Below are 13390 nucleotides of genomic sequence, written 5' to 3'. Positions count from 1 at the left end.
GCTGATCCCACAAGTTACTGTAGTTATTAACTTTCTGCCATCAGTGACAGTCTCTCAAACTAGAAATAAAACGAATATCTTGAAGTAGATGCTGTAACTCCAATCGTTAGTTGAAGTGTGACATGTTTTGCTGAGAGATCTGATGAACTCATGAGCAGCTGATACTGAGCATGCGCGTGTAACCGAACCTACCGGTTGTCGGATCCTCGGATCAGCAGTACAGAATCAAAAACCGTTTCTGTCGCGTTCGATACTGCGAACCGATGAGCCGATGAGCTGCGCATGCGTGTTATTTGTTCAGAGGAACGAAATGCAGGTTAAGTGTATTTAAAACTAATCACGTTTGGAAACATCATAACAAAGCTGTCACTGTATTATTTTAAAGTTTTGGAAACAATGGATTGTAAAACGGTCAAATTAAACATTTATTTGTTTTATCAATAATGCATGATATTTTCAGGAACAGCTTTTATCTTATTTAATTTCTAAGTCGATACAGATTTTAAAATACATCAAAACAGGTTTGATATAGACTATTCAGCTTGCAGCAGTTCGCAGCTCAGCACCCTGTGCTCAGCACACACACACACACACACACACACAGATACAGCGGTTCTCGAGTCAGATCAACCGGTTGCAACGGATCACCGGTACAGAATCGAGAACCGTTTCTATCGGACACGTTCGATCTTTCGGCCATGTTCGATTCTGAGAACCGGTGAGCTGAGATACTGAGCATGCGTGAGAGCGTCGTAACCGAACTGTTTCTCTCGGACTGGGACAGTTGATGCTGATAATACAAGAGCCCGGGTGAACACTGAGGATTTGTGTGAGTAGGCCTATTATGTCAATGTAAGTTTATTTAATCCGTGTGAAACATCAGTGTTTGCACGACAGTGACAGTCTCTCAAACTAGAAATAAAACTAATATCTTGAAGTAGATGTTGTAACAATCGATTCAGTTCTGTACTAAACTGTATTTAGTGCTGTTGCAAAACATAAATGAAAAAATGTGTCCAAGATGATGATGATGTCAATTATAATTATTACTATACTAAGTTTTGATTACAAATACTTTATATGGATGTGTTTGAATGTATTTTCATCCGCCGGGATGATAGAAATGACGTCATTACGTAAAGACGTAAAAGAACCGGTGATCCGGTTTTTTTAACCGGATCATGAAACGAACTGTCCGAAAGAACCGGTTCGCTGAAAAGAACCGAACTTCCCATCACTAATTTAAGCATAAACTAACTTAAAGGTTCCGTATGTAAATATTAGCGGCGACTAGTGGTGAGGTTGTGAATTGCACCCCCACTGCTCACCACTCCCTTGTGAAGCACATAGAGAAGCTACGGTGGCCAACACAGGACAAAGATGTCGTCGACTGAGACAGAAGAGAGTAGCTAGTGCTCTGTAGAGCAGTTTAGTGTTGCACGATATACCGGTACTAGAAAAGTATTGCGATACCCTGATGTTACAAACGGTAGGATATGGACTTTTATTAGTACCGGTACTTTAAGAAGGACCGCACTAATAGCTGTATTTCTTAATGTGCGTGGATAAGTGACAGCAGGTGTCAGGGCGTATGTGCAGAGCTCTGCTTCCACTGTTCACTTAACATTGAAAGTAGAAGAGTTAAATATATACGCGCAGCGCACGACAGAGAAAGCAACAGAAATATGCGCGCATGAGAAAAAAAAAGCGCGCCGCGGGACGTGCTCGAGCCAGACTCTGACCTGACGCGCGCACGCACACCTTTCAGACAACAAACATGCGATCGCCATTCAGTTCTTTCGCAGATTATTATTGGGGTTTGAATGGTCAAACATATGTTAAAATGCACGGTCTGGCGAGTATTCAGGTAAACACAGTCGGATATGTCTTTAGTGAACGTGCAGCCTACAGCTGATGTAATTAGATCAGTGCAGGTCTTAAGCCAGACCTAATATTCTGTGATTAATGTTAAGCAAACAATGAAAAATAGAAAACCACCACATGCTTGGCTAAATAACTAAAATATATTTATTAAGAATTAGTGTAGAGTTAAATTATAAAGTGTAGACTAAGTAAGCAGTTTTATATTTGATTATTTAATTTCTTTCTTGATTGCTACTGTTAAATAGACCTAATGAAGCTGAAAAATAAAGAACTGTTTTTGTCATATTGTTTGTAATTTGCATTTTTTGCTTATTTTTAAAAACTGATACAATTAAAGATTACATTTAAAAATATATTAAATTACTCGTATAATAAAATAAGATTTTGGTCATCCCAGTTGAGAAGTGAAAGGTTAGTGAATGATAACATGATTGATAATGATGATCTCTGTGAGGATCTTCACACTGGCATGTAGTTATTATAGCAATAACAGGAGGGAATGGTCAAAAACCAGGGCAGGAACTGCTGGCCAAGTGAATTTTTAGTTAAAAAAAATAAAACAATGAATAATAAATTCTGTTGTCATATTATTCATATTACCTGTTTTTTTGTTTGTTTTTGTTTTACCGTGGTATCGATTTAGTATCAGTATCGAGGTATTTTAGTCTGGTATCGTATCGAAGTCAAAAAATTGGTATCGTGACAACACTAGAGCAGTTTGCCCCTTTAGGGCCACTGTAGAAACATGGCTGAGCAAAATGGTGACTTCACTGTTAGGGGACCCGCTGTGCATGCAAATAGAAATGTCTCAGTCTCAGGAAATAAAAAACATAACGGTTCTTTATGTAAGGTCTTTATACACCACTGAAAATATAGTTTTGCAGCATAGCTAATGAGAATTTGTACAGTCCCAAATTAAACCTTTATTCCTTGTAGTCTGGGTTGTCACAGTTTTAAAGTTTACCAAATCACAGGTGAACTTGCACCAAAATTTTGCAGAATTGGATTAGATGCACAGCCTTGTTACAGAAACAATGCGAGAAGAACTTCTTTCTTTTTTCCCGTATTTTTCTCAGAGGCAGATCTCAGAAGCAAACGATTTCAATTGTGTTATTATAATCTTTATAGATTATTGAATCCATAGTCCACTGTTTTTGAGAAATAACCAAGACATTAAATCATCAGTATTCTGATTCTGGCTACAGCATAAATCAGATCATGGTAGATCACTGATGGGTCTAAGATGCATTATGTTGCTGTTTAAAATGAACACAGATGAATCTAATATTTCACTGATTTGTCACACATTGACGTCTCTTTGTTAGGCCATGTCCCTTACATTTCTTTCTGTTCCTCCAGCCTGTCGGGTTGCCCAATAGCAGCTGCAGAGAAACTGGCCAAAGCCCACGAGAAACATCAGTCATGTGACGGAGGCAAATCCAACCAGGGTTCAGATCGTGTGCTCAGGTAACAGGCATCTGCTAGAACACTGAAAAAAAACTAAAAAACAATCACGCTTTAGTTAAGAATCAAATGATCACTATTACCCATGACTGTCGCCTCAATAAACTCATAATTACTGCTTATTAATAGTTAATACGGTAGTTGTGAAGTTTAGGGATAGGTAAGGATTAACATAATGCAGAATAAGGCATTCAAGGGTTAGTTCGCCCAAAAATGAAAATTATTTCATTAATTCCTCACCCTCATGTCGTTGGACACCCATAACACCTTCGTTCATCTTCAGAACACAAATGAAGATATTTTTGCTGAAAGCTGAGAAAGGCTTCAGAAAGGCCTCCATTAGCATTCAGTACATTCCCACTCACAAGACCCATAAAGGCACTAAACACATCGATACAAAGTCCATCTCACTACAGGGGCTGTACAATAACGTTACAATGCGAGGAGAATAGTTATTGTGCGCACAAAAATCAAAATAACGACTTTATCCACCGAGTTATTGACGTGAACCCGACGCATGCGCAAGAATATGACGCAGATCCGCCGTTTGAATACAAGAAGAAGAGGAGGAGCCGCTATCACGTGAGTTCACGTCAGAGACCTACACGGAAGACAATAACTTGGCGGATAAAGTCATTATTTAGATTTTTTTGCGCACAAAAACTATTCTTGTTGCTTTGTAACATTATTGTACATCCACTGTTAGTGAGAGGGACTTTGTATCGATGTGTTTAGTGCCTTTATGGGTCTTGTGAGTGGGAATGTACTGAATGCCAATGGAGGCCTTTCTGAAGCCTTTCTCAGCTTTCAGCAAAAATATCTTCATTTGTGTTCTGAAGATGAACGAAGGTGTTACGGGTGTCCAACGATATGATTTTTGGGTGAACTAACCCTTTAATATATGCTTTATAAGTACTATTAAACAGCCAATATCCAAGTAATATGCATGGTAATAAATACTAGTTAATGGCAAGAATTGGACCCTAAAATAGAGATAAATACTAATACTGTATATAAAGGTGCACACAGTGTCACACACAAACACACCATCATAATAACAAACATAACACTATAATAAAGCGATCAATGTTAGCATTTAGTGTGAAATAAAGTGTGACCCAATCAGCATTCACTTAACAACACAAGATGTAGCATAAAACCCTAATGTACATAACTGATGAAAATAAAGCCATTTAAATATATATATATATATATATATATATATATATATATATATATATATATATATATATATATATATATATATATATATATATAAAAAATTTAATTAAAAAAAAAAAAATATATATATATATATATATATATATATATATATATATATATATATATATATATATATATATATATATATATATATAAAAATATATATATATATATAATTTTTTTATTTTTTTTATTTTTTATTTTTTATTTTTTTATAAATAAAATGAGAAGTTTGATGGAAACACATTCTGGAATTGCTGGTTTTACTGCTTTTCACTGTAAATTATTTCACTATGAATTTGCTAGAAACTGAATATATTACAAGTAGGCACCAATTTGTGTTGTGCAAAGCCCATAAAAATGGATAGTGTGCATTGATCACTGGCGGGCGGACACAATGATACATCATAACCTGTTGGCTGTGTCTGTTTCAGGCCCATGTGCTTTGTGAAACAGCTGGAGATTCCACAGTACGGCTATAAAAACAACGTTCCCACTTCAACCCCACGCTCCAACCTGGCCAAAGAGTTAGAGAAGTACTCCAAAACCAGCTTTGACTACAACAACTACGACAACAGCAACATCTACAGCAAACGGCACACTGCTGCACCCAAGCTCCACGGTCGGGACGCACTGCCCAAAAGTGATGAGGGTAAGACATCCACACGTCTGCTCTGTCAAATCAATAAACAGGTCAAAAGCTGTTCAAAAGTCTGGGCTCGGTGAGATCTCTTATGTTCATGAAGGCTGCATTTATTTGATCAAAAATGCAGTAAAAACAGTAATATTGTGAAATATTATTACAATTTAAAATAATGTTTTCTGTATATATATATATATATATATATATATATATATATATATATATATATATATATATATATATATATATATATATATATATATATATATATATATATATATATATATACTCACCTAAAGGATTTTTAAGAAAACCATACTAATACTGTGTTTGACCCCCTTTCGCCTTCAGAACTGCCTTAATTCTACGTGGCATTGATTCAACAAGGTGCTGAAAGCATTCTTTAGAAATGTTGGCCCATATTGATAGGATATCATCTTGCAGTTGATGGAGATTTGTGGGATGCACATCCAGGGCATGAAGCTCCCGTTCCACCACATCCCAAAGATGCTCTATTGGGTTGAGATCTGGTGACTGTGGCGGCCATTTTAGTACAGTCAACTCATTGTCATGTTCAAAATGATTCGAGCTTTGCGACATGGTGCATTATCCTGCTGGAAGTAGCCATCAGAGGATGGGTACAATGTGGTCATAAAGGGATGGACATGGTCAGAAACAATGCTCAGGTAGGCCGTGGCATTTAAATGATGCCCAATTGGCACTAAGGGGCCTAAAGTGTGCCAAGAAAACATCCCCCACACCATTACACCACCACCACCAGCCTGCACAGTGGTAACAAGGCATGATGGATCCATGTTCTCATTCCAACCTGTCCTCCAAAAAATACGACTCTATAGGTCGTTTTTCAAGCACCTTATTACGACCTATATATTTATGTTTTAAAGTCATGCGCCCTCTAGCTGGCGTAAAAATAATGACAGTGTCGTGTTACGTCTGACATCATGAAATGACGTATGACTGTCGTTACCAATCAAAATGCGTGTTCATTTTAATGCAATGTGTGGACTTTTTACCACCATTTGTCATATTTCCATTCAGCAAAAATATATATTTTTTTAAATTACAACTACACCCACCCCATCCCTAAACCTACCCAGTGATTTATAGTGCATACACACTTTATGAGCACATGTGTTCCCTGGGATCGAACTCACGATCGCATGATCACATGTTGTTGCTGTATAATGCAATGCTTTACCAACTGAGCTATGCAAAACCTGAAACTTCAACTTCATTGAAGCTTACTGAGTATTGTGTAAGAGATCGAGTGAGCGAGTTTATTGCTTGCATTTACATGCAGCATTTTCCTTCAGTTCAGTCCTATGTTCATAATAAAAAATCAATTTGAATGTCCACTGCGACAGTCTTCGCCGCCATCTAATGGCATGATAATGTAACTTCTGTTGCTGTTCACGGTCAGGGGCTGTTTTTTCGAAAGGAAGGCTTTTTTTAAGTGATTTTACCTCATGAAATGCATATTTTTTGGCTTTAATATTTGTATTGTGTGGTAACCCCTTTTTAAAAGCAATAAGGTACTTGCTAGTGCTGTATTGTCTATTCCAATGAAGACAGACATTTTAAGCTTGTCTTAAGTGCCCAAATACTTTTTGTGGGCCGTTGTATAAGCATTACCAAAACACTTGAACAGTTGACTGCAAAGGTCTGAGAATGCTACATTTCATGAACGCTTGGCGAGGAACTAAACCCTGTTAGAAAAGCCTCCAAGATCTTCCTTCACTGTATTTCGGAGGTATGGAAATGTATGGAAATGATCTCAAGGCAGATGCATAATGAATGAGACGGTTTAGGCAAATCACAGTCTGGATTTAGGGGTGTTGCTAATTGCAATTCTGTGCGCAAGACTTTGAGATCCCGGGCCATGCTTTAATAACCAGACTGGAGGGAGAAGATAGAGTAAAAGGAATCCGAGAGAGAGAGAGAGAGAGAGAGAGAGAGAGAGAGAGAGAGAGAGAGAGAGAGAGAGAGAGAGAGAGAGAGAGAGAGAGAGAGAGAGAGAGAGAGAGAGAGAAAGAGAGAGAGAGAGAGAGAGAGAGAGAGAGAGAGAGAGAGATGGCAGCAGGACGCCCGGTGGGAGACGTCACTTTGATGCCCAGCTGGTGTTGTGGCTCATTGTGTCTTTTGTCAAGCTGTAGAGAGCTTCTCTCCGTCTCTCACTTACATCCCAACACCCCCTCATCATTTAAAATCTCCTCATAATCATCAAAATCATCCTAATAAACAAGCCATTTCCTCCTAAAGGGATTGGACTACAAACACATTCTATGCACGTTATTTTACAGTACCTGAACCCAGGACCTGGTGTAGTTATTTCTACCCATGTAGTTACCCTCTATTAACCAGTACTTTCTTAGGTAAGAACACGTAAGGGCAACACTTTATTTTACAGTATCCCTTTTACACATCTTACAAGTTCTTAATGTAAATAATTCATAATTATAACCCTAAACACATTACCCTAATTACTAAGTATATGTTGTTCATTAGTATTACTTATTAATTATTTGATAATTACACTGTAACAAGGACACCTTGAAATAAAGTGCAACCATATAAGGTAACTGCATGGTTTAATACTACTAGATTTAGGGATAGATTCTGAGTAAGTGCCTAGTTGTTGACCAGATATTCTAATTACTAGTATGTACATAGTAATCACAATCAAAACAAGTATGCAACATTATTAAAGGGGGGGGGTGAAACACTCAGTTTCAGTCAATCTCATGTCAATCTTGAGTACCTATAGAGTAGTATTGCATCCTTCATATCTCCGAAAAGTCTTTTGTTTTATTATATTTATAAAAGAAATATAGGCTGTACCGAGTCTTTCCGGAAAAAACCGAGCGCCTGGAGGCGTATCGTGTGGGCGGAGCTAAAGAATGACAAGCGCGCAAAGCGGTGACGTCCTCAAGCGTGGAGAAACCCATGGCTATCTCAGCTAATACAGATAATGATCCACAATCAAATCTGAGGGAGAAATAAATTGAACAGGAGAAACGGCAACATCAGGATGTCCGTCTCTGTGGTATGTACTGTATTTAGGGGCCTTTGTGTGCAGTTTATGAGGACATGATTCGGTTTATGGACTATTGTATGTGACTAGACCTTAGAGGTAGCAAGCAAAACGGTTTTGCACGTCAGAGTCAGAATAGTGTAACGTTATACAGAACAACAATGGAGTAACCGTTAGCGCATTTGAATGACGAAGCACGCGATCGTATCGTTTACTGATGTTTACTCATGCGACGGTAGCCAATAGCAGAGACATTTGAAGTTGATTTACTCACCGGCATCTTCCAAAGCAGGACCGCTCTGTCAAAAACACACTTCTTTGGTATGATTTGGTGAAGTCCTGTGACAGCAGTGACCGTGGAAATCCACTTTGCGACGCGACTGAAGCGATGCCTTGAAGCTTCCCGTCATTTCTGCGTTCAAATCGGTTCAAATGCAGCGCTGCCTTCCCGGAATGCTGTGCTGAAGCGTTGAAGTCGCTCGACGTCACCCATAGGAATATAGTGGAGCGCGGCGCGTCATAAGTGTTCACGGACGACTGGATCTGCACCTGAGAGACTGTTTACAGCGTGCATTTCCTCTCTCTCCCTCTAGTCACGCGCGCGCACCCTTCCGGGAGAAGAGCCCGTACAGCCCATACAAGGACCTTCCGCTCTATTTAACGTCAAGTAGACCCATACTCGAAAAAAACTCGCCGAAACTTGTGAGAAACCGGAAGGAGTATTTTTAACACAGAAATAATCTATCACACGTCCAACATTAGTTTTTGAAACTTTGTCTATGTTTAGGATGGGAATCCAAGTCTTTAAAGGTGTAAAAAGCTCAGTATGCATGAAACAGCATTTCACCCCCCCTTTAAGTTACACTTTATAGTTACACTTTATTTTACGGTGTCATTGTTACAATGTAATTATATACATATATATATATATATATATATATATATATATATATATATATATATATATATATATATATATATATATATATATATATATATATATATATATATATATAATATCTGTGATTTTATTTTTTAGACATCAAGGTCTACATTTTTTACTCACTGGGTTTATTACTTGAGATTTACCATTTGATTTGTCACTCTATTCGAATATTAAGCTTTTGAGTTTATTTGATAATATGGTTCATCCAGAAATTATTCTGTCATCATTTATCTTTTCCAAATATGTTTGACTTTTTTCTTGTGGAACACAAAGTATTGAGCCTCTAAAGGGACATGGTGATGGAAAAAAAATATGATATGGTAAAAAAAATTATATATATATACATATAAAAAAAAAAAAAAAAAAAAAAAAAAATATATATATATATATATATATATATATATATATATATATATATATATATATATGTATATATATATATATACATATTTATATATATGAACCGTAAGCATGCGCGGCACTCATGCTCACGCACTGTTTTGACTGAATTATAGTTTATTTCTCGCAAAACTTTATAGTTTGCCTCCTGGACACTTTCCATATATGGCGGGCGTCTCACTATATCAATGCGTCATCATTTTGTATAATTTTTGTTATGTTTTGCCATGGCCTCTATCCACTGCCATAATAGGAAGGAGCGCGTGTATTTTTTTAATTACTGCTTTTGAGGTCCAAAAGGGATAGAAGGACATAGGGCATTGAATCAACTGCAGAGTGAGTAAAAGACGGGTTTGATTTCATTTCAGGGTGAACTATCCCTTTAATTAAAACTATAATAGTATCTCAGTAATACCAAAATAAAGCCAGTGTAGGATGCAGAAGCTAAGTGTATTTTGTGATCTGTCCCATAGTGCTTCTGTTAATGTCCCGGCTCTGTGTGTCCCGTCAGCTAAACGCTACTGCAAGAGCTCGAGCTCGGCGAGCAGCACCACAAGCAGCTACGGCCCCAGCAGCGGCAGCAGCCTGAGCTGTGGAGGAGGAGGAGGAGGAGCGAGAGGAGGAGAGAGCAGCGCCAGCAGCACCTGCAGCAAGAGCAGCTTCGACTACACACACGACATGGAGGCGGCGCACATGGCTGCCACTGCCATCCTCAACCTCTCCACCCGCTGCAGGGAGATGCCACAGAGCCTGAGTGGGAAACCCCTGGAGATCTGCACGCAGGTACACACACGGCCCGAGTGAGTGTGTGTGTGAGACGTCACTATGCAAAGACTTTTTATGTCTTCTGAGACATTTTTACATTACCATTAGATATATGGCAGTGGCAGCCATGTTTATTGTAGTGCATATTTTCTGTAAAATCCCCGGATTTTTACAGAAAATATGTCTTTACATTTTTCCTTTATTCATGGCAAATAAACTAAATTTAACATTGACTTGCAAAATGTTTTTAGATTTCTCTTTAAATGAACATCTACTGCCATATCAAAGCTAATTTAACTTTTTATGGTAAAATTAAAATGTAAAAAGCAAAAAAATATAATGGTATAATATTTCTAGATGTGATTATGGAAGGATGGAGTCTATGTGATCATAAATCTCCCCTCATCAATGTGAAAGATTTGCATAGGCAAGCACTACAAATTATTATAGTAAATATTACATTTGTATGTAAATATGTGTATTTATGACCATGCTTCTAGTGTATGAATGCATAATTGAAGGGCCATGACAAAATTAGAAACACAATACATATTAAAGCTGCAAGCAGTGATGAAAGGGCCCTCGCACCCGTGTCACCGTCACCCGGTGGCTTGAGGAAACAGAGCACGATGGGAAATATGCATTTAAGTATATAAAAATAAGAGGACTACGTCAGTCATTTGTACTTGCCACACTTCCTGCTACCAGCTGGCGGTGCTATGACTATTAACGACATTTTGTTGTGTAGATGTGTTCAGACCAGGACTCTTATCAGACATGTGATGTTTGAGGCAGATCATTGGACACTGTATGCTTGAGTTACAACAGCTTCCTATTTCATGACGATGATAGCATGCTTTAGCACTCAGCTAAGTGTTGCTAGCATCTTTAAGAATGTTTCTAGCATGTTTAGTACTAAATTGCATATGCCCTTTGTTGCTAGTAGTGTGTCACAATGTTAAAACACATCACTTCCTGTTGCCAGTTCGTGGCGTGATAGCTTTATCTGAATATTGTCATGTAGATTTGTTCAGGGCAGGACTATTATCAAACGCGTACATTAGCACTTAGCCGTGTGTTGCATGATTAAATGTGTTTCTAGCATGTTGGTATATGACATATTTAGATGTGTTTCAGGGAGTAAACTACAGTCCAAACATGCCATTTCCTGTTGCCAGCAGGTGGCGCCAGACTAACTGAATATGCGTGATTTCAAAGGGGGTAATCTAGCACTCAGAAAGCGCTCCACCCATCGGGGCGGCCATTGCTAACCAAGCCATCACCTGCTGTTAGGGTGTACTCACACTAGGCACGGTTGCCAGGAACCGGGCCCGAGTACTATTGTCCCCCCTCCACACTCCCCCTCTGGCCTGCACTCACATAGGGTTTCAGCATTTATGCCGGAGCACGCTTACGTCATTATGGTGCGACGGTTTCGGGATAAACAGGAAGAGCGGCGCTCTCTGAACACAATGGAGTCCATCGCTCTGTTTTCTTTGTGGATAATTTTGTGTCGTTTGGTCCACGGTGGTCCACAGCCCTCTCACAGCCTGTTGTTAAACAGATGTGTCGCCTTAGTGGCGCGAAAATTTTCACGTAATCGTGCTGTTCGTATGAGGAGGTTTGCAAGGTACCAGCTGAAGTGCAGCAAGGACTTTGCAGCTTTGATTACGGACTCCAGCACGGTTAGCGCTCACACTGCATGCGAACCGCACCCGAGTCCAACTGAACTGTGCTCTGGCCCACCTCTTCCAAGTGGCCGGCTAATCGAGCCGTGACCGGGCACGGTTCGGAGCACTCACACTAGTCAAACGAACCGCGCTTTGGTGGTCAAACGCACTCGGGCACGGTTCAAACTGACTTGTGTGAGGACAACCTTAGCATCCCATTCATTTTTGATTCACTTTCACAGGGTATAACTTTACATCTGAGGCGTTTAAAGACTCCATTTGTCCATTGTTTATTTCTAAAGAAACATGACAATGCATAAAAGGCTCCATTACCTTGTATCTTACACTATCGCCCCGTAGAAGCCCATAGTGAGCAAAAAGCAACGGGACAAAACATTTAAACAACATGATTGAAAGTTGTGGAACACTTTCCACAACTACTAGAAGACCTACGACTGTCAGACAGGAGGCTCACATCACATCTACGTCGTAAAGCTCAGTCTGAAGCCGGCGTCACACTGCACGCGTAAGCAGGGCGTAAGCAGTGCGTATTTTTTTCGGCGCTCATGTTAACAGATGAGTGCATTCACACCGGCAGCAGAGGCAGCGCAGCGGCGCGTAGCAGGAGCAGAGCAGAAGCGTCAGTGCCGCGATCGTTTCGGCGCCGGGTCTATTTTTGACGCGCTGCTCACGATGAATTAAAGCCACAGTATATTGTTCTGATCAAAATTAACCTGGTGAACATGAAAAATAACACATTTAACCATGAAATTATTTAGTGAAGTGTTCCGTGTGTTTCTCAGTCACAATGACATCCAGCGCTGTGGGAAAAAAAGTTCTACACAAAAACCGAAGTCACTGCCATAAGTTTTTGCCTGATACAAAACTAATTTTAAATAATGTATGCCAGTTTAGCTTAAATTAAATATGAATTAAATTATGTATATATTATAACTATATGCTGGCATAAAAACAGAAACGATAAACAAAAGCACGTGGTGTCACAGGCAGTGTTCTTCAGAGTGCACCTGGAAAGACAGCAATGGAGGACACTCGTCTCATCGTGAAGGTTGAGAAGCACACAGTTCTCTATGATCCACACAAGTTGCTTTATAAAGACTTGCAAGTTTATCGAAAAGCATGGGAGGAAGTTGGTGAGCGTGAGCGGCTCTGGGTGCTGATGGTAAGTCATTTTAAAGTGTTTCTGACAATCTTTCGTTGTCTCACGAACGAACAACTAAATATGGATAGGTAAATAGAATGTACACACATTCATATAGCATACATTCAGTATAGAAATGTAGATAGACTATGATGTGCGTTATTTTGTCATTTAAAAAAAA

The 13390-nt window shown here is 39.0% G+C and overlaps 1 protein-coding gene across 6 annotated transcripts in view; it reads left to right on the top strand.

Annotated features, from left to right (window-relative positions):
* The window catches only part of myt1lb (myelin transcription factor 1-like, b), a 214197-nt gene that overhangs the window by 159755 nt on the left and 41052 nt on the right, over window positions 1-13390 (top strand). For all 6 annotated transcript variants that reach the window (XM_067456212.1, XM_067456211.1, XM_067456214.1 and 3 more), the window contains 3 exons: window positions 3244-3351; window positions 5007-5224; window positions 10124-10395. In XM_067456212.1, the coding sequence (XP_067312313.1) occupies window positions 3244-3351; window positions 5007-5224; window positions 10124-10395 (598 nt within the window). The remainder of the gene's footprint in view (window positions 1-3243; window positions 3352-5006; window positions 5225-10123; window positions 10396-13390) is intronic.

This window comes from Pseudorasbora parva, chromosome 10 (genome assembly GCF_024679245.1).
Source record: "Pseudorasbora parva isolate DD20220531a chromosome 10, ASM2467924v1, whole genome shotgun sequence".
Lineage (NCBI taxonomy): Eukaryota > Metazoa > Chordata > Actinopteri > Cypriniformes > Gobionidae > Pseudorasbora > Pseudorasbora parva.
The sequence above is the reverse complement of the archived record's forward strand: the minus strand, read 5'-3'. Positions and strand labels throughout refer to the sequence as shown.